The following is a 21,748-nucleotide window of genomic DNA, read 5'->3' as shown; positions in this document are numbered from 1 at the left end:
CTGACTTTTTACATGCTATACGGACTTTTTCCAACATACTATACTATGACCTTTTTTTACTTTTATGACATACTATACTATGACCTTTTTTTACTTTTATGACATACTATACTATGACCTTTCTTTTTTACTTTTATGACATACTATACTATGAGCTTTTTTGTTTTTATTTTTTTGACATACTATACTATGACCTTTTTTTTTTACTTTTTTGACATGTTCTATTATGTTTTATGACTTTGTTAGACATACTATGTCTTTTGTTTTACTTTGTTCGTCATACTACATACAACTTGTTAAAAGGCCAATACCATAGGTTTATTCTATACTATGACTTTAAAGGTATTTTTTTCTACTCAAATTGAATGAAAGATTCTGAGATAATTCTTTTTTTCTCAGAATTCTGAATTTGTCATCGTCTGTCTTTTCAGACAATTTGTCAATATTTCCATATTTTTCAACATAGTAGACTATGGCATCATTATTATTTTCCATCATACTGACTTTTGTTTGACTCATTATATAATTTCATGACATTTTTGATATAGATAACCCTTCGACTTTTTTAGTACTTTCTTCGACACTGAAGTATACTATGTCTTTTTAGGACTTTGTTTTGACATATTAGATTAATAGTTTCAACATACTGTGGAATTTCATCAAATTTGGTAAAACATCCACTTGAACTCAGGGATGAACTGATTAGAGTTTGGTGGCCAAAGGTCACTTACTTTTGTTTTTTTCTCTCCAGAGCCACAGATATGATTATACACACACAAACAAAGAACAGAGTAGCACTCCGTCTGAAGAGTAAACTGAACTTCATCTGTGCAATCCTTTTAATAATGCACTAAACACAATTTGTCTATCAATTATTACACAAAGCATCAAATATCTCAGAAGAATTATTAATAGACAAACAGGATTTCTTTAATTCCATTATGTTTATTCAGCTAATGCAAGTTTTTACAGTATAACGTACTGAAAACAGATCATTCCATTGCTGTCACAGCTCAGAGAGAATTGAGTGAAATTAGATCAACTGGTAAAATGTACATCAATTACTTAATGTATCTTGTTAAAACCAATACACTTAATACAATGTTATAAAAAAATAAAAGCACTTGACAACCCTGTAAACGCGACAACTTCTCTCCTCAACCATGCCTTTTTCTTTAAACCACCAACTTTATCTTGGCAGATGACACTTACAGAACTGGGTACAAGGCTTCACTCCTCCTCTCGCTTCACAGTTGGCAGAAACTGAAAGTATGGCATTCCCTTCAACTTCAGCTGCGATCAATGCAAAGAACTTTGTGTCTCTCACCTAAAATAAATATTAGGTCGTCTGTGATGTTTGCACACACCCTGCAAAATAAATAACAAAGAGTTCTGGCCAAATTCAGATGTCTGCCTCGGTCATGTCCATATAACTGGTCAAAGCTGACACTCTCGTCTGAGCCTCGACCAGTGCAGCTCTGTGTCATGCTACAGTGCTTCAATCGCTCCAGCTGTCAGAGGACTCTCAGTGCACTTGACAGTCTTTATGTGAGTATTTTGTTGTTGAGCATCCTCACTCTGTGTGTGTGTGTGTATGTGTGAGAGAGAGAGTGTGTGTGTGTGTGTGTGTGTGAGTGAGTATGAATGTAAGTGAGTGTAAGTGAGTGAGACATGGTGATCTGACAGCGACGATGGGCAGTCAGCTGCTGCTTAAAATGGACTCTCCTCGATCCTCCCTCCTTCCTTTCTCCTTTGCGAAAGAATAGAAGACACAAAAAGAGACGACTATCACTGATGGAAAAATGTTACAAAGGGCAGAACAAAAAAAAAAAGTATCGATCGCTAGACACGATGTAGTACCTGCTGGATGTGTGTGTCAGGTCTGGCTGTAGCACAGATTTCACAGCCCGGACGGGACGGCTTGTTGATGAAAGTGCATGAGGGGCAAGCCCACTCTGTCTGCTGAGAGGAGGGGAAACAGATTTAGGAAGGAATCATTTGGCATCATACACTATTTTAACCATTTAACCAGTCAGACAAGCTCATAGACTTCTCTTCTTCTATGTGAAATATTTACTTATTTCTCAAGAGTGTATAGACTGCTAACATACCTGTGTTTTGCTGGCTTTATTGGTATGATCATTCAGCTGCAAGTTCTCAATGTTGAGGACGTCTTTGATATCACCTGGTCTGTCACTTCCTCCACCTGTGCTCCGGAAGTTGACAAAATAATGGAGAAAAAAAGGCTTATAGCGCTGTACATTCACTGGTTTGAATATAGAGTCAAACTATGTGGACAGTGCCATTTCTTCCGGCGTTTCTGCTGCACTTCAGAGTTAAAGTGACTTAACATACAAATCAGATGAACTACATAGGAAGGAAGTGCTGAATTGAAATTTGGTAGAAAATCTTTTGGGGTTCATAACTGTGTGAAGTCTCTAGTCCAAAGACATCAACACTTAATATCTACGTTGGTGATGTTCTGCTGGACGTCACGTCTCGCTTGTTTCAGGACGTTTTTGCCTTCGGTGTGGTCTTCAGCAAATTAAAACACAGGATCCGATGGAATGAGGTTGACTAATTTGGCCTGGTGTTTTCACCTCATATTTATGATTTTAAAAGACTGAGAAAAATATCACATTCTACATCTAAACTCTGAGAGAATGTGTACGTTTGTGGAACTCACCCTGGTTGTTGTGGGGTAGTCTCGAGGGCAGGGTGCTGTAACCCCTCCACTCTTGAGAGGCGGGGCCGTTGCCTGGTGGGAGAGGTGGGGCGAGCAGGGCGCTCTCGAGGTCCTGCTGGAACAGCTGGCGTGTGAGGCGGGCTTGTCGGGCGGAGATCAGGTAGAGGTATGCTGTGTCTCCGTCCTTCTGCACCCCGTAGGAAGCCAGCGACCTCGGCTCAGTGCACAAGCACTGACCGATCACCCAGCGCTGCACGCGAGGGTGGAAACCGTACTCGAGAAACACCTGAAGCACGACAGTGGTTTGAGTTAGTGAATTGAAAATCTACTTCACCCATTTAATTAGAAGTCGACGACAATTTTCTAACCTGTTGCTTGAGTGCAGCCACGGTCATGTAAGGAAAGACTTTCACTGTGACACAACAGGATGAGGAAACATCCTCCACTACCACAGTCAAACTGCAACACAGGAACAACAATATAAATTGCAGAAACGCATAACCTGGAAGAAATAAATCCTTCGCCCAGCAATTCCCTTCCTCACCTGATCGCTCCCTCTGCGTAGTTCTTTTCAGACAGTTGAATCGTCAGCGTGGCTTTTTGCCGAGCCAGAGCGGATGCGTGCTGTGAAGCAGCTTGAGTATCACCTGCTTCAATCGCCCTGGCGAGCTCCAAGCATAGCTCCTCTAAGAATCAAAACAGGTAGCAATCAAAAGTGACATTTTTAGAGCACCTTCTGAACAGAAAGAGGAGAAAACGCACAAGGGTAAACAGATAAACCCACCAGTGTGCGGCAGCGAGGCCGAGCTCCACTGCTCCGGAGCCGCCGCTGTGTCGGTCTGCGTGCCGTCTGATTCACATGTGCTGATATTTGCAACTGCCAGAGGAGAAACAATAAACTGTCACAAAAGGGTTTGAAACATGCAATTGTCAATATCAAGAGGCATCATATCATCACTCACAATGTACGTGTCGGCATTCATTACAGAGAAAACTGCTTTCTTGTCTCACGTGTATTCAGGTCTGACACACTAGCATTTCCTGATGTGTATTTAATTCACACACATTACACTTAAATTATTCATAATTCCTTTATTTATCCTGATGTAGTGCTGGCCATAAAGACACCAAATACATTGACGTTGATATTGTGATGATATTGTACGGTTGACCACTGGTACTTCACAAAATATTTGAAAATAAAAGCAATGTGAATATAATGACTATGTGGGTAAAGGTGATTAATAGAACAGCTAGAACAGACTGGAAAGTCAAAATTTACTTGACTGTAATGCAGCCTTTAAAACCCACTTCAATATCCAAAATAATATCGAGACAATACCCAGAAAAATGGTGACACAATTATTATTTATTTGAACAATTTGTTACATTTTGTTGTGGAAGCAAAGGAAAGCAGGTTAAGGAATATAGAAAATAGTTGTCGGACTGACCTCTGTGTGCCTCTCTTAGTGATGACATCACCACTGTAGCCCACTCCTCGGCTTCACGGTCGCAGCGGAAGTTGAAGCGGATGCAGTCGTGGGGCGGAGCAGCAAGACGCATCTCATGGCAGCGAGGAGATTTGACCTCATACTGCACGGAGCGTAGATCGAACTCTGCGATGAACTTAGGTGAAAAAACAAAAACAAGCAAATCTCAAATGGGTGATCGTTCGGCAAAATAATTAGTTAAAAGTCAATTAATTTGAAACCGATCAAATAAAAAAAGATTGATGTTGGATTTCTAGTCCACTAGGCATTGTTGGGCTGCAACTGGCAATTATTATTACTCTTGATTAATATGCCAATTCATTTTTTATTAATTGAGTATCGTTTAGTCTATGAACAATGTCCATTATAATAGAGCACAAGAGGATTTTCTCAAAACATTTTTTGCCAAACACAGAAGAGAGATGGCGACCGCTGGAGGTGGAAAGGCTGCTCAGAGTTATCAATCTAAAACTCTGAGACATTAAGACATTAAAAAATTAATACAAATATATACATTTAAAAAAAAGATGTACTGAAACCTGTTTGCTGAAGGGATGCGTTTCTTTCTTGAGATTAATTGTCAGCTATAAATAATGGCATTGTAAAAGTCTAAAATGGTAAGCCTTTATTTACAAACAACCAATGAGTTGCTTGTGGACTTGTGGAAGTCTGTGTTCTGGTCCCAGGAGAGGGTCAGGATGCACATCCTCTTGTTGTGGTGGCTGAAGGGGAAATGATACGTGTTTCATGGCGATGTTGTGCAAGATGTAGAATTTGTTCTATCTATGAATTTACAGTTACACATTTCTGACGGCATTTTCTTGATTATGTCCACATAACATTTTTCATGTAAAAGAAAAGATGAGGGTAAGGGTGCAAACTGCAATGCACTTTGCTTGAGTATTAGTGTGAGAAAAGGGAATAATCCCCTACACAGCAGAAAGCAAATGGAATTACGGATAATCTGCCCTCTCGTATTCACTGTAGCATCATTAGGTCATTGAAGTGTGTTGTGTGTAGACAAAAGCAGCAAAGAGGGATTTTCCTCCTGCCAGAGAGTCTATTTATACTCCGATACGACTGTGTATGAACAGTCTGCCAGCTCAGACAGACAAGTTCAAAGAAGCTGGGATCAAAGTAAAAGTATGCAAATCAAGAAGCGTCTAAATCGTCAGGGGGAAATCTGTCCGACTTGAGATCCTACCAAGATTCTACCAAGCAGAAAACCGACTGTCAGGTTTTTAGGGACAGCAGCATATAGTGAACTTGTCAAAACAAAAGACAGATTTGAAAGTTAAGTTTGGATTTGTCAAACAGATACAGTTCAAAGTAAGGTCAAACATGATCAAGCATGCACACGGGGTACTTATCCCGGGTCGGTGTATCACCTGCAGTAGAAGATGGGAGGAACCGCACAGAAGCTAAGCATTGTACTAATGTGACTGAAGAGAGCATAGATGTATATAAGAGCTTCAGTTCCCTGTTAGAAGGGGCTGTCTGACAGCAAGCTAAGGCTGTGAAAATATTCAAAATATAGCATACACCAAAACTGATATTGATTATTTTTGGTGGGCTTCCACAGCAGTACATTGCTTATGTTCCGTTACTCCTGTCTGCTTCCTCAAACTGCCTGCGTGCCGTCTACTGTCAGTAATACACGGAATAGGGATAATACCTTACTATATATTTATTTGCAAGTCTCACAACGTGTGAATTTAAGCTTTAAATTTGATGACTGGAATTTGACGAAACAATCAAATTAATCAAACAGTCAATCAATGCTGGTGTTAATATTGACATTTATCACACAATTTATAAAAAAAAATAAAAAAATGTCTCTACGGTTTGAAATCAGCCCTAATCTTGCAAAGCCAATGCTGAGATAGAGTCAACTGTTTGGGACGCATCCATGTAATGAGATAAGAGAATGCTAACGCCCTCTAGTCAGACCCCCCTCCTCGCCTCTGCCCACCTTGTCTATCATTTTTACTTCCATAAAGCATTACCATCACAGCACAATCCTGTTCTCTCCTTTCTCTGGACTGGAAATGAAGCTATCAGCACAACACAAACTCTTGTGAATCAGTGTTAATGACTGATTATCTGGCGATGGCAATGTGCTCTCCTGCGCAGTGACACGAGTGTGTAGATGAAACATTAAGTTGTTTGATTGTTTTACATTTCGTGGCACTAGCGTGCTGAATCCACCATGCTTTATTGCTACACTGGTTACAGTAAATGAGTGGAACAGCAGCATGGTGGCCAACTGCAATGCTGGATTAACCGTCCTTCCACCAGGTTCCTGGTTTGCGCTGGCTGTTTTCAAGGTGCTACTATCTCGAAACATCAAGGCTTTTGTTTCATCTCTCAGTCGCTTGCCCCCCTTTTTTAATAATTTTTCAAAATCATGCAATAGCTGGCCTCAAGCCTGCGGTGGAGTATACTTTAAACTCAAATACTATCATTAGTATTGCTAATCAAGCTCATTGTCAGTGGATACAAAATGAGATTGCTATTCCAGGCCAACATGAAGCAGTTTCTAAGGTTGGAAATCACGATATGAATGCATTGCAGACAACAGAATCTTTACTGTTGTTGCTTCAAACAAACGTTTAGCCTGTCTAACCTAAGTGTACGCTGAGATGATGGCAAAGCACTTGTCAAAAGCCAACAACACTAACCGCATCCCATAGAAAGACTCTCACCACTCATCATCCCATAGAAAGACTCTCACAACTCCTAATCCCATAGAAAGACTCACCACTCCTCATCCCATAGAAAGACTCTCGCCACTCATCATCCCATAGAAAGACTCTCACCACTCATCATCCCATAGAAAGACTCTCACCCCTCTCCTCATCCCATAGAAATACTCTAACCACTCATCATCCCATAGAAAGAATCTAACCCCTCTCCTCATCCCATAGAAAGACTCTCACAACTCCTAATCCCATAGAAAGACTCACCACTCCTCATCCCATAGAAAGACTCTCACCACTCCTCATCCCATAGAAAGACTCTCACCACTCCTCATCCCATAGAAAGACTCACCACTCCTCATCCCATAGAAAGACTCTCACCACTCCTCATCCCATAGAAAGACTATTCTTACTGCCACAAATGTGTTAAAGAAGCCAAAGCAACAAAATCCTTAATGTTTACAGTTTAACCTCAGTTTCCAGGTTTTATGGTCTCGTTATTATCTGGTGACAAGAATGATCAGTTGCTGGGACCAACCTGTCCCTCTACTCAGCCCATATGTGAATGCCGTATAATTTGAAGGGATGAGACTTTCAACCACACGCTGGCAGACAGGTCTCATGACACTTGTATTACACGTTTGTCATGTTACTAGGGCTGACCTCCACTAAAGAAAATGAAAGAAAAATAAATCTCAGAAGATTTTGTTGACTAATTTAACACCACTTTAAATCTCTTACCAAAGATGTGCTCGTAGGTTTCTTGGAAATAAGACCTCCAGCATGAAAGAGAATTTTTAAAAATGACTGATCTGACCAAAATGACCAATTAGTCAACCATTCGACTAAGATGGGGCAGCCCTACATTATGACAATTACAAGCTTGAAAACATGTAGAAAATTCCCACCTCTGAGTCTGAACGCAGCTGTTGACTACTGTACACACTGTAGGAATTTCCCTCCGATGATGTTATGATTGTTATAAAGAGGCATTTGTAAAGTGGACGTGGGAAGACTGAAAACGAAAGTGAAACTTAAGAAAACACTCTTAACTACAGTATTGTTTACTAAGAAGAATTTCTACATGATACAGTATCCGTACAACACTTCGGGGAAAGTATTGGCTGTTGATGTAGCTGCTTGTCTTTACATCGACATGCATTCACTGAAATCTTGTGTGATCTTATCCCTAAATCTCTCTCGGAGATGTGGTGTAGTCCTCCATAAAATGGCGAGTACAGGCCTATAGTGGTATTAAATATAAACGTGATGCACCACAAGCATGTATCTAAGCGGGTATAGACAGCTCAGCCTCCAATCACTCAGGTGTACGTGTGCAATCTTACCACACTGCGGTTTCCGCTGGTGTCTCGCAGCGCCAGTCGGAACTCTCCGGCCCGGCTCGGGTCCATGCTGAGCTGGAGGCGGAGAGCCTCGCTGCCTGCTCCGGGGAGACACAGGGGCCGTATCCCGGAATGACACACCGACACCCGGACCGACATTAAAACGGTGCTGCAGCAAGGCGTCAGCGCAGGCCCGCCACATGCTGCCTGTTGGGACGAGGCAGGGACCGGGGCTAGAGGAGCCCAGCCGCCGGAGCTGAGTGCCATGTCGCGGACACTAGAGGCGGAGTGCGGATGTTTGAAGCCCCGCGGCAGGTGTTACTGCTGCCCGCTACTATGTTTATAAGATCCACCGGTGTCTAAAGACAGCGCGTTTTTCCCCGGGTCGGCTGTGGTTGTCTCCCCGTCCCGCAGATTCTTCCATGTCTACCCGACCCGAGCAGACCGGAGTGAAATAAAAACAAAACAGGAAGTAGAGCGGTACGTCTTTTATTTATGTCCGTAGAGAAACTTGGCGGCGATACATCCGGCCGTAATAAATCACTTCTCGAAAGGAGGCAGGGGGGAAACACTTATTTGGAAACTGAATCATTATTTTGCATTACAATTAGTCTTAATTCGTTATTTTAAATAATTAATGAATGCCCTTGCAATAATCAATTTTACTATAGACATTACCCTAAAACAGATAATATGGTATTCCAATTACTTTTCATTACCATCTACTGAATAGAGCACCAAGTAACATGTATTTTACATTATAGTTCGTTTTATTTAATACGCATTTAAACAACAAGTAATGAAAATCAGTATCAGCTGGTGTTGTGATTTTGTTTCTGCTGTCCCACACCCTGAAAACAAACGGTATAAACAGCAGAAAAGCAATACGAGCCGGTATAGTTGAGTTGGGAAGTAAAGGACCCTCTGATCTCTTGAAAAACTAAGACAGAAGATCACATTTCACTTCACAGTCGTTGATTATCTGTGATACAGCAACAGGTGCTGGAGCTATTTTGCTAACGCAATTTTGGCAGCAATTCAACAATAATAGGATCCAAAACCTTTAAACCAGGAGAGATATTTGCTCTGAGCCAGTTACATAATATGAGTTGTAACTGATTTATAGACAGTAGTTTAGCCTAATGTAATGAATGGAGAAGATTAGTTACTTGTTAATCTAACTGTTAATAAGACACTTATTTACCATATTCCATGTGTATCTTTCACTAGAAATCACATCCTCATGCAAATGATTGAACTTGCAGGAATGTTTATAAAGTGAAGAGGAACTACAGATACATCTACAATGTCCCTGCAGAAGGTCAGTCCAAATGTGGCGAACATGAAGCAGTTAGAATATGTAGCCCTGGCCAGACGAGCAAGCCGGATCAAAGAAGAGCTCAGACAGGTAAAAAAAAACAACAACAGCATGTTGACATGTTTGCAATATGGATTCAGGACTATGTTGTCCAACCTGTTTGTGCCTTACATTCTTCTGTCCACAGGGAGTGAGAAAACCATACAAAGAAGTGATAGATGTCTACTGGGGCGACTTACACAGAGCAGGTTTGAAGCCTCTGTCATTTGTCCGACAGGTAATCTTTGACCTTCAAAGAGAATACTCATCTGAAATAAACTGCATGTGCAAGTTAATGCATATTCTTTGGGCTAAAAATCTGTGTCTTACTCCACTGTCTGTCTTCATGTTGTGAAGGTTCTTGCAGCGTGTCTTTATCCTGATCTTGTGGACAACGACAAACTGCCAGTGGATGTCAGACAAAGGGTTCAGAGGCTGCTTCAGGCATGTGTTGGAGGGAGTGTAGGTAAGGGCTGTGCATGTCGGATTACAATGAAAATATAGGCATCAGCTCACTAAAATTACAAAAGAATGTCTACTTTTCCACCGAATTCTATCAATATTGCGGCAAGCAGATCATTTTGGTTTCATGTGCACGTTTTGAGATATGTGTCTCCAAGATTTCTCCAAGATGTGTCCTATAAATACTGGTGTATACGTTTATATTTGGATAAATGTGATAAATAAATACAATAATCATAGATGTAAATATATAACATGATATATAATACTATATATGTAAATGTATGTAATATTCACACATAAAAATGATAACAATACAATATGGAATATATGGAATAGAAAATGAAACATAGCATATAATATGGAGATTTAAAAAACAAAATGACAACATGCCTTCTCTAGAGTGTCATCTAAACTTTGCTGTGTTATTTCTTCAGGTTCTTATACTGCTACAGCGGGTGTAGCAGAAATAGTTCACGGAATCTCTGAATTCATAACGAGACGAGATGGTGGGGTTCCATCTTACCCTGCAAACATTTACATCAGCCCCGGCGCCCAGTGGGCCATCACGGTAACCATCACTATTACTGTCATACTGTAATGTTATCTTGGAGTTCACACAATCTTCTCCTGTGCTTGTTAGAACATTCTCAACATCTTGGTGAACAGCGAAGCTCCACTTAGAACAGGCGTGCTGACTCCAGTGCCATGCCACTCCACCTCCATTCTGTCCATGATGGGGCTGGGAGCAGCTATCGTTCCCTACCATCTCTGTGAGGAGCAGGGCTGGGAGCTGCAGGTGGAGGAGCTGCATCGAGCGCTTGAATCTGCAAAGGGAGTCTGCAACCCTGTAGCTCTGTACGTCATCAACCCAGGGAATCCCGCAGGTAGCAAAGCCTCACCACGCATTGACGTCGTTTAAGTACGTTTTGGTGTTTTCAAAGGATGTGTGTCGCATGGTCTTCATGCCGTGTTGCTCGGTCACAGGTCACGTTCAAAGCAGGAAGTCAATGCAAGAGGTGATCCGGTTCGTTTCAGAAAAGAGGCTGTTCCTTCTGGCTGATGAGGTGAATGTCTTATCCAGAGAAATTCATAAATGTTAACAAATACGTATAAATAAACGCTTGAATAATCTGCTCCACAGGTCTATCAGGAGTATGTTTATGGGGAAAAGAGTGAATTTGTCTCTTACAAGAGGGTTCTGGCTGAGATGGGTCCTCCTCTTTCAGACACAGTGGAGCTGGCGTCCTTCCACTCAGTGTCCAAGGGCTTCCTGGGAGAGTACGTTCTCAGTATCTAAAGTTGTGCTTGGTGGTCCCACAAAGATATTGCATAAATGCAACTTAAGCAAGGGCCAAGTTGTATTTTGAGAATCAAAATAGAAAGTAAATGCTTGACCTTGGAAACAGTAGCTTGCGAAATAAGTGACACATAGTCCCATTGTATTGGAGAGAAGGCAGATATCTCTAAAATCTCCAAAACTAGGCAACTCACCATGACAATCTAGATTGGTAAATATAGGTAAGATGAGAAATATGTTATGGATTTGGGGTTGAAGTGTCCATTTAAAATGCTCCAAAAATGGAAATTTGAACATCTACAATCCCTTGAAAGCTCAGCAAACTCCACTTGCTGCAGCAGATCGTGTGATTTAGACCAAAAGCACCAGAACAGCTAGTAAGTGGGTTGTTTTGATTCCCACTAGGTGCGGCCTTCGTTGTGGATACGTGGAGCTGGTAAATCTGGACCCCGCTGTTATGAAATACATCTTCACACTGTTCTCGACAGACAGCTGTGCACCCGTGTTGGGTCAGTTGGCCCTGGATCTGATGATGAACCCTCCACAACCAGGAGATCCCTCATACCCACTTTATAATGTGGTGAGACCAGAGAGTTGCCGTTTACATGTTTAATAGAGAGGCTAAGTCCCGCCCCTTGGACCATCCTGGGAGTTTATTTTGGGAAAAATGTCACTGGCAACAGATTTTTTTTATTTTTATCCCGTTTGAATTTGAATCAAGAATTACAATTTAAAAGAATATTTTTCATGTCAAGAAAGTTTACACTTTGTCCTGTAAATGTTGAAATTTATGAAAATACTTAAGAAAGACTTCACACCCTAAGTTCCCGAAAGTGCCGTCTCATGCTGGGTCTCATGTGTTCGGTACCAGGATGTAACTTTACTCACACTAACAGGAATCACTCGTTCTCTCACTTCCCGGCTGATAAAAAGTGTTGCTGGATTAAACACATCATGTATGATCATTTTAACACGCCAAGGTCACTGCCGTGTTGGTGCGAGACGAGAGCTCACCGGGGCGTTTCACACAAAACTAAATGTTACTACGACAACCTTGTTCGTACTGCTACAGTGTTGACCTGTGAAATTTGAAAATTGACAAAAATGAAAAATTGACAAAAATGTGTTATTTATGGCACAATTCAAACGGGATAAAAAAAATAGAAAACCTTAAAAATACAAATTTAGAAAATATCAAAATTGTATTACTCTTGTCCTCAGTTTGATATTGGTTCCTTCCTTAAACCTCTGCAGGAGACGCAACACATCAGGACCACGCTGACTCATAATGTAACAAGAGCCTTTGAGGTAGTAAACCGTCTGCCAGGTTTCTGCTGCCAGCCGGTCGAAGGAGGAGCGTTCATGTTCCCCACACTGCATCTTCCACCTGGAGCCATCCAGAAGGCCAAGGTCACAATGTTATCCCATAGAACACAGTCCACACTACAGAACCACAGCAGTGTAATCATTAAAATGCATTAGTCGCATATCTGGTGTATCAGTCATACAACAATGTTATGTCTGGTTCCGTCTTTGCTTACTTTAGGAAATGGGATTGCAACCAGATGTGTTCTACTGCACCAAACTACTGGAGGAGGCTGGTGTGTTTGTGAGTCCTGGTTGTGAGTACGGACAAAAGGAGGGCACCTACCACATCAGGTACATCCCATTAACCAACCACTGTTGTTTAATAAAGGCTTCACCACATCTGTCTAACTTTTCATTCACCATTCTTTCTGCAGATTCAGCATTATGATCCCTGCAGACACAATGGAGGAACTACTGAGGCGCCTCATCAGTTTTCACACACAGTTCATGAAGGATTTCTCTTAAACCAAAAGGCACTTAGGGATAAACATTATGAGTTATTTTCTGTTATCACACCCATCTGCAGTTTGATAATAAAAAACAACAATTGGCACGTTGGCATTTGAATATTTATTGCAATAAATATGACCATTTATTGCATGCGGTCTGTTTTAATGAGTAAAATTCAACTTCTGCTTTTCACAAAGCAAATAACCATAAATAATAAACCACGGTCCAAAGTTCAAACCAAGGGAATTGGAGTTCATCGTTTACACAACCGTAGCAGACAACAGTCCACTGTGGATTTCTGATTAGTTCAGCACATCAAGTACTCAACAATAAAACAACCTAAACATCCAAATGAGATACTCTTTGGTTCCCCTGTACCAGCCATGGATCCAACGTATAAGTGCTCAACGTCATCAGTCCACTTCACTGTCACTGTTGTGGTTCAGAGCAAGGGAGTCTGTATTGTTGAGGAGCTCCACCAGTAAGGAGATGAGCTTTCCGTCTTGAGAAGAGTTGGCGATTGCGTTGCTGGGATTGTTGAGGTTGCGGTACAGCATGGTCTGTATGGAAGTGCGGAGCTCCCACAGCAGCTCCCAGGTCTCAACCGGTAACTGGCAGCGCACCAGAGAGCGTCCAGGAAATGATACTTCCACTCTGTCGCCGTTCACTGGGACATGACAGAAAGGACAGGAAGTTATCTACGAAGAGAGGAGGATCTACTGCAAGCCTGGGAATCTAAGATGGTGATAATATACACTTGGCCACAATATAAAGGCCAAGTGTGTAGGATTTAGACAGCTCTATTGGCAGAAATGGAATGATATTAATAAGTATGTTTTCTTGAGTGCATAACCATAATAAGAAAATCATAAAAGTTTCCGTTGGTTCCAATCTGCAGCCTCACCATTACATGCCACTAAATCTTTCACAAGCACCTCTCCATAATATTTTGTAGTTTTTAAGCCGAATATATATATTTAATGCACAGTCCTGAAATAAAGTAAAGTATGTGCTAGAAGTCGCTTATAGGTCTCAGATCAATCCATAAAGGAAGTGCTTGCTTTTATTTGATGTCGTCTTTATATATTTGACCCAATCTGTTAATTTCATTTTTGTTATTCATTTGTTGTTTTTACTAATAACTCAAATGTAAATAATTCTTCAATATATTTGAAATGAGACATTAAGAATCTATTTTTGTCAACTGAAATGACATTGGTATCGATCAGTTAAATCTGCAGCAACAGATTGATTTACTACTCGGAGGCAGTGAATACAGTTGTTTTGGTGTTTGGTTATTACAAATCCAGTAGTTACGGTGAAACATTAGCTTTCGGTTGGATTTGTTTCTCTGAAACTATTATTCAGTCTCTCCGGAGGGAAATATCAGCTCTTTAGCTGGAGAACACAGTGGAGCCTCCAGCAGCTAGACACCAACTGCAGATTCAGGTGATAATTCGACTCTATAAGCTTATCACAACAAGCCTTTCACATAGTCACAGTGTAAATTAATACCGTAAAAATATCGACTCTTTAAGACCAACACAAACATCGGCTAAAATGAACAGTGTCAGACTGAATAATGCAGAGAAATTAAATCCCAATTCAGTCCAGTTTCCAGAGTTGTTTTGCCCTCCAATCGTTCCCCCACACACCTGCAACTCCAAAGCCCTTTGTTATTGCACTCTTTTCTTTCTTGTGGTATTTTTTATGGAGAGCAGTACATGTCCTACCTGTCTCTGTGATATCACAGTCTGTCAGCAGCAGCAGGGCGAGTGGATGGACTGTAGACGAGTCTCTGATGAAAACGTTTCCATTGGACTGGACAGCGCTGAAGAAGGTCAACCAGCGACTAGGGAGCTTTTCTTTTCCCCTGCACACCAAAGGAAGGCAATGCGTTTAAATATGCAGTATGAATGTAAAAATATATATATATATATATATAGTTGAATTTCGGGGCGAGTTCAAACCTGTTCACTGAGGCGCGGTGAAGCAGAACGGGCCCGTTGACCGTGCGGAAACACATACTTTTAGGACGAAAGCGCCCTCCTTTGGTCACAATTCCTTTCTTCACCTGAGAAAAAAAAGTAAGTGTGTTTCATCCCTGTGATGTTGGAACATCTCACAATTCTGCTTTTTACCTTTGATGGAGCACAGCAGGAGCGTATAAAGCATTAGTATAATAGACACCTTTGTTGCCAATGTACCTGAATGAGGTTGGGATAGAGTCCGGCTAGCAGTACAGCTTTAAGCAGCTCATCCTGGTTGCTGTGCTCGTTGTAGAGAGACATGGCACGCTGGCACTCGTTGGCACGAGACACCAGCCGGGCTTCATGCAGGTTCTCACTGAACTGAGAGATGAGACCTGCAGCGTGACAGCACAAGAGCAGAAATTGTTTTAAAATTTAAAAAAGTTATTTAAAATTCCAACAATGTACTGAGACTAATGACCAACTAAATGTGCGTGCTCTTTAAACTAACCGTTGATAAATCGAAGGCTGAACTTGGACAGAGTGTGTTTGTCCAGATATTCATCCCTGTCCTCTCGGTCTCCCTCATGCTGAACTCTCCTCCAGCCCAACACAGCTCTAATGAACACCAAATAATCGCTGGAGCTGGAGCTGCTCAGAGCCTCTTTCACCTGGACGGACACAACACAGTTGACTGGATCCCCTCTTTGTGCCATTTTACACATCAGATGGTATTTTGAAAACCACATGGATCAACAAGTGGCTGTTAAAACATCTCACCTTGCTAACAAGGGCTCTGTTCTGTAGGCTGTTGTGGAAAGGGTCTCTGGTCAGACAGGCAGCTACAGACAGCATGGGCAGAACGCATCTGAACATGGTACTCAGGACCAGCACTTTGCCCAGACGAGGGTCACACGACATGCAGGCGACACGCTCCCCTAAAGGCGTCAGGGTTTCCGTCTTGTCCAGCACTCCTAGAAAAGTAAAGATTAACAGTTTTAGACATTAATTCAACGTTGGTGGGCTAACATCTTACCAGACAATCCAGAACGTCACTCACCAATGTCTTGTAGATTTCGGACAGCATCTCTCACAGCCTCTTGCTCTGGACTGTCCAACACTTGGGATAAGAAATCTACAGCCTAAACACAAACAAAATCAATCATTCAATGACAGAAATACACGCAACAAATACAAATACATAAAAGCCATTGTTCCCTCTCCTGTACCTTGCAGTTTGGACTGTGGATTTTGGCTTGCACTACTAGACTCTCCAGCGGGGTGCGCAGGATCTCGGGGATGGGGAAGGGACTCATGGAGTCCAGCTGCTTTCGTGGGAACAAGTGGTAGGACTGTCCTGGCTGACATCGCCCTGCTCTCCCTTTTCTTTGAATGACATTAGAATGAGATATCCAAACTGTGTCCAGACAGGAGACCTGGAAAACCAACACGAAACAGATTGGATTATTACAACAAATCACAAGCTTAGTGTTTGCAGATCTGAAATGGTTTCCGATGATATTGGCATTAACCTTAGTCCGCGGGTCATAATTCTGTTCTTTGTGAGTTCCTGCATCCACCACGTGGACGATGTCATCTATAGTGATGGAGGTCTCAGCAATGTTAGTGGTGAGGACAATCTTCCTCTGGCCCACTTGGGGGCGCTGGAACACTGCCTGCTGGTCTGCTACTGCTAAACTAGAGTGCACTGAAGGAAAAGGGGAAAATGCATTAGAGCTCTCTGGAGGACAAAAGACTAGTCTTTGTAAACCTGTCCGTGCTCTCTTACATGGCACGATCATCTGGGAGCCGGAGGAAAAGTGGTGCTTCGTCTGCAGTTTCTCTTGAACAGCCCTGATGTCCTGCCATCCAGGGAGGAAACACAACACCGCACCTGAAGCATGAAGGGAAGGTTTTATGACAAAATGTATTCAGTACCATCATCTTTAGTTTTATTCAGGGCAATTCAATTAATATGTATTTACAGGAAAATCTAGGAAATCATCCAAAAGAAGTGTTATAGTGTATAATAAGTGTTATTACATCTTTTCCACTTAATATTTATTACTAAAGTGTTTTTATACGTTTATATTTGAACTCTATTGATTTTTCTCATTCATGCGTTGTAATCTTTGATCAATCCGACACAATAACTTCCTTCATGTTTCATACATTTCTATCTTAACTCAACAACAACAAAAAAAGAAGGGTTTTGAGATGTGCTGTTCATTTATTGTAGACTTATAGTGCTCACTGTAACTACGACACTACGTCTTCATAGTCGGTGAAATGTTCTCAACTATCCTCTAAATCAAACAATTGAAAAGGTTACCTGGCTCTCCATGTCTGTCAATGTGCTCGATTACATCAGCTACTAAATCTACATCTGGTGTGACGTCGTCTCTTCCTCCCTTAAACAGGATAAAATACAAATGCATGAGACACGGGATGGTTCAAAAGAAGCTTATGCACAGAACATAAAGTTGGGACACGTTGCAGACTCGAGTCACCTGCTTGTCTGTCTCCACTCTCTTTCCGACGGGCAGCGGACGTCCCATCTCTCTCAGGACATCCTCCAGGTATCTGTCCTTCACTGGGTGCATGAACCCAGGCACTTTAACAATTGGGCACCCCCCAAAGTACTGGGACAGCCTCTGCTTGTCCCCGGTAGCGCTCATAAGCACCACTCGAAGGTCAGGGTTCTCCTTTAAGCAGGAGCGCAGCAGAGCCAGCAGCAGGTCTGTGTTGATGTCCCTCTCGTGAACCTCATCCACCACCACATGGCTGATCCCCTTCAGGGACGGGTTCGACTGCAGCTTCCTCAGCAGGACGCCGACTGTGAGGAAGAGCAAGGCTCCTCCGCTCTGCTCCGGTGGTCGGCTCTCGAGTCTCACCTACGCACAGTAAACGGTTTTAGAACGGATATCAAAAATAGCAACAAAAGGAAGGAAGCAGCTCTACAAGTCCCATTGTTTTGTGTGTCATGAACTCTATAAGGCTGCTGCTACACGCCAGATGTCTACTAATGTCACATATATAGCAAATAAATGCTTCCATTTTTATCAAATCATTTGGTTTAAATGTAAAAAAAATGCTTATATTGATCAATTTCATGTTGCTAATTATATTGTTCTGAATTGGAATCAATAAGATTTAAAAAATAATCTAACAAAACATCTCTTTGATTGTAAAACAGCGTACAGTACAGCTTATTCAAATGTTTGACCAACTTTAAACAATTACTATAGATTTTAGCAAACTATTTCACAGTTACACAAAACAGTTACACAAAAGTAGAAAAGGTACCATTAAATTTGTCAGGAAAATGTTTTGATATTTCTGCTTCTGCTACCTCAGGTAAGAAAAGAATGATCTCTATAGAGGCTATAGCTGATTGCTGCAATACATCTGGTTGTTGCCAAAATATAAACATGTACATAACAGTTAGAGTATATTATAGAACTGCATCTACCTGATACCCCACAGAGTTCTTCAGAGCTGGACCCATCTCATGAGCAACACGATGGGCCACGGACACGGCGCTGATACGACGAGGCTGGGTCACCAGGATGTTGCACGTGGCCCCTTCGCCACCCCTCACACTCTCCTCCAGCAGGAAGCGGGGGATCCGGGTCGTTTTCCCACAACCCGTTTCACCGGCGATCACGACCACCCTGGACGACTGCACAGCCGAGATCACACGCTGGCGGTGGGCATCGACTGGGAGCTCCACACTCAGGCTGGGACTCGCTCTCTCCCATTCCTCCTGCAGGTGGGAGTTGAGCTGCCGGGTCTCGTGTTGAGACAGAGGCCTGTACGGCCGGCCTGTGACGGCGTCTGTCAAGTCCTCCTCTTCCTCCTCGTCCTCCTGGTTTACTGCCTGCTGTCCTCTGGCTTCTTCTTCCTCCCAAAGCTTCTGTACTTCTGTTGCCACGGGATACTGTTATAAAGAGGAGGCATTATTTTTAACATATCATTAATACATCACTACACAACTGAACATCTCCAAATAATTATTGATGTTTAAGCTTGTAAAATCCTTTCTCATAGTATTACAAACTGCTTGCCAGTATTTTCAGCATCTAATTTGCCTTTCAACTCATGCCTTCACCAATGCAGAACAACTTGAAACAGTGTGGCTTCAATCAACTTATTCCAAGACCAAAAAGTCGAGATGTTTTTGTCCACAAACTTTTGCACACATAAATAAATCTCCATCTTTGTCCCATGTGGTGAAGACTGACCTGTGCTAGGTACTCTCTCATGTGTTCCTCCAGGTACTCTGGGACTTTGAGTGGGAGGGGGCGTCTCTCTCGCTCTCCAGCCTCCCTCACCTTCTCTTGATGGTACTTGGCGTGAGTCAGCGGGTTGCTGTCTTTATCCAGCAGCTCCAGCTCCTGGAGCAGGTGATACGATGCACGTTTTTAACATAAGCTGTAAACATGTAGACTGTAACAGGTAAAGCAGGTTCCCAGAATGGTCCACACCTTCAGCTTCATGCAGGCGAGCGCTGCAGCCGTCTTCTCTGCCGTCAATCGGTTCCTTGCTGTAGCAGAGAACTTCATCTCCTCTGGCCAGCGCAGCGTCAGGTCACACCTCTTGAGTTTACCTCCTGTTGTTCTGAACTGTATTAACTCCTGTCAAATAAGAGAATGACAACCGGTTTAGAACACACAGTGAGTTTAAGAGATTTCATTGTAAGAAAGGATGAGAGATTTCCAACCCTGATTCTGTTAGACGACGTGGCCACCTGGATGACCCTGGTGAGGAGAGATTTAGGTTGTGGAAACAGGGAAAGAGCTTCAGAAACGGTGGTGAGGTCTTCCTGGGGAGGCAGCCATTGTTTTTGTCCATCTGCTTTCAATTCAGACACAATCCCATTTTCTGTCCAAGCGTCTTCCACGTTATCATACAGTTGTGATTGCAGCGCTCCACTTTCCCTGCCAGCTCTCCTCCCAGGAAGCTGATTATTTGGACCAATGACACCCATTTCCTGCACAAAACGAGAGAGGAGAAGGGGATCAAATATCAGTATAGATTTGTAAGACAAATGGGAAACGTGTGTCTGCTTTTTGCAGTGTGAGGACAACGCAGCTTACTCTGAGCTTAAAACAAGCAGCGGCTGCAGCAAATCGTTCTGCATCGACCTTCTTGGAGGCAAAACCCTCCTCTTCAATCTTGCAGGGCCACATCAGTGTGACCGTGGCTTTCTACAGAAACAACGTTACAACACAACGCTTGATTACGTGAGACATTAACTCCCAAAAGGACATGATGATGAGCCCAGAAACCCCCATCCCAGCATGACTTGTGTTCTTACCTTGACACCGGCATTTTCCGTGCAGCTGTACTGGATGAGCCGGGACAGGTCGCTGACTCCCAGTGACCGGGAGATGGTGTTATTCAAGAGACCTTTAGGATCTGGAAACTCCTTCAAGTGGTTTTGGCTCACGTTATCTAAACAGATCAACAGTCACAAACACAAGGTCAACGATATTTCATGCCCATGTTATCTCAGGTAAACTGGAAGGCTAACAAATCCAAGTATTAACGTTATGTTTTTACTCGACGGATGTCCTTGAGGCTCATCTCTGCTGTCACCTGTTAGCTACCTTGGCTAACTGCTAGCTCGTCACTCACCTCGTTTAGTCTGTGCATATTGTGTCCCGTGTTCCTGAAAGCTTCGCGCCTTCGTCCTGTACCAACGCATCTCTCTGCCGCAGTTGGACGCTGTTTTGCCTCCTGTATGAACACATTTGGCGACATTACACAACGCTCTGAGCCGCACGAGTAAAACACCGGGCAGCGCCATCTTTAAAACTACAATTTCTCATTCTGCGGCGGCGCGTTCAAGACGACACCGGTGCTCACAGCGACACCCTTAGGATAGGAGGGTTATTTAAATAATTTATACATCTATCCTCTCTTGGGTGTACCAGTAAGCTCTGTTGGAAGCAGGGCCGGCCCGTGGCATAGGCCGTATAGGCAAATGCTAAGGGCGCCGTCCATCGGGGGGCGCCACGCCAGTGCCACAAATGGTAAAAAAAAAAAAAAAAAAAAAAATGGTACAAGAAATAATCCCACGTTAATTAAAATGCAAAGCAAAGCCTATTTAATAGAAATAATATTTGTAACCCCCCTCCACCCCTCCCATGCACGGTGCAGGGGACATTTGTATTAGATCTTTTAAGCAGGTGTTTACATTTGTTTACATTTTTATTGCCTTCTGGTTAGCTAACATTTGGCAACCATGTGTTTTGTTCCATGTTTTTTATGGTTGCCATGGCAACCATGTGTTTTGTTCCGTGTTTTTTTTACGGTTGTCATGGCAACCATGTGTTTTGTTCCGTGTTTTTTACGGTTGCCATGGCAACCATGTGTTTTGTTCCGTGTTTTTTACGGTTGCCATGGCAACCATGTGTTTTGTTCCATGTTACATGGTTTTGATCTTTGAAAGGGTGTACTTGCATTATTAGTTTCTTGTGAGTATATACACTACACTGCCGATGCAAGGGGGGGCGCCTCCTAAAATCTTGCCTAGGGCTCCAGATTGGTTAGGGCCGGGCCTGGTTGGAAGTGATCAAGTTTTGAAAAACAATGTCAGTTTCAAGTTTTTTTTTTCG

At 42.4% G+C, this 21,748-nt stretch overlaps 4 protein-coding genes across 10 annotated transcripts in view; 2 read left to right on the top strand and 2 right to left on the bottom strand.

The window, feature by feature from the left end:
- ltb4r2b (leukotriene B4 receptor 2b) overlaps positions 1–21,748 on the top strand; it is an 88,848-nt gene that overhangs the window by 13,617 nt on the left and 53,483 nt on the right. The window lies entirely within an intron of this gene.
- Positions 684–13,320, top strand: LOC311012667 (alanine aminotransferase 2). Of its 2 annotated transcripts, none has more exons than XM_084008267.1 (12): positions 684–1,548; positions 9,484–9,626; positions 9,724–9,813; positions 9,933–10,041; positions 10,475–10,608; positions 10,681–10,924; positions 11,025–11,104; positions 11,182–11,318; positions 11,743–11,917; positions 12,592–12,747; positions 12,884–12,996; positions 13,080–13,320. In XM_084008267.1, exons 2-12 carry the CDS (start codon positions 9,525–9,527, stop codon positions 13,168–13,170), a joined length of 1,431 nt encoding a protein of 476 aa, XP_083864393.1. In that variant the 5' UTR covers positions 684–1,548; positions 9,484–9,524; the 3' UTR covers positions 13,171–13,320. The 2 variants fall into 2 exon arrangements, with proteins under 2 accessions (XP_083864393.1, XP_083864392.1); XM_084008266.1 differs by lacking the exon at positions 684–1,548 and adding an exon at positions 4,208–4,317 and having other exon boundaries at positions 13,080–13,213.
- sharpin (SHANK-associated RH domain interacting protein) lies at positions 930–8,690 on the bottom strand. 6 transcript variants are annotated; one of them, XM_084008275.1, is made up of 9 exons: positions 8,222–8,690; positions 4,138–4,312; positions 3,471–3,563; positions 3,231–3,372; positions 3,055–3,145; positions 2,683–2,972; positions 2,112–2,211; positions 1,861–1,959; positions 930–1,747 (listed from the first exon to the last, which is right to left on the bottom strand). In XM_084008275.1, exons 1-9 carry the CDS (start codon positions 8,483–8,485, stop codon positions 1,700–1,702), a joined length of 1,302 nt encoding a protein of 433 aa, XP_083864401.1. In that variant the 5' UTR covers positions 8,486–8,690; the 3' UTR covers positions 930–1,699. The 6 variants fall into 6 exon arrangements, with proteins under 6 accessions (XP_083864401.1, XP_083864400.1, XP_083864399.1 ...); XM_084008274.1 differs by having other exon boundaries at positions 1,861–1,962; positions 8,222–8,688; XM_084008273.1 differs by having other exon boundaries at positions 930–1,750; positions 8,222–8,688.
- Positions 13,560–20,937, bottom strand: dhx30 (DEAH (Asp-Glu-Ala-His) box helicase 30; the record flags this gene model as incomplete). Its single annotated transcript, XM_084008258.1, has 19 exons — positions 13,560–13,822; positions 14,889–15,028; positions 15,126–15,229; positions 15,363–15,520; positions 15,637–15,796; positions 15,906–16,099; positions 16,186–16,267; positions 16,355–16,561; positions 16,658–16,833; positions 16,915–17,019; positions 17,458–17,536; positions 17,636–18,019; positions 18,598–19,065; positions 19,370–19,522; positions 19,613–19,762; positions 19,849–20,118; positions 20,225–20,335; positions 20,446–20,582; positions 20,766–20,937. 19 exons carry the CDS (start codon positions 20,935–20,937, stop codon positions 13,569–13,571), a joined length of 3,504 nt encoding a protein of 1,167 aa, XP_083864384.1. The 3' UTR covers positions 13,560–13,568.

Source organism: Eutrigla gurnardus (assembly GCF_963514095.1).
Source record: "Eutrigla gurnardus genome assembly, chromosome: 4".
In the NCBI taxonomy this organism is placed as follows: Eukaryota; Metazoa; Chordata; class Actinopteri; order Perciformes; family Triglidae; genus Eutrigla; species Eutrigla gurnardus.
Note: the sequence above shows the minus strand (reverse complement) of the source record. Positions and strands in the feature narration are given on the sequence as shown.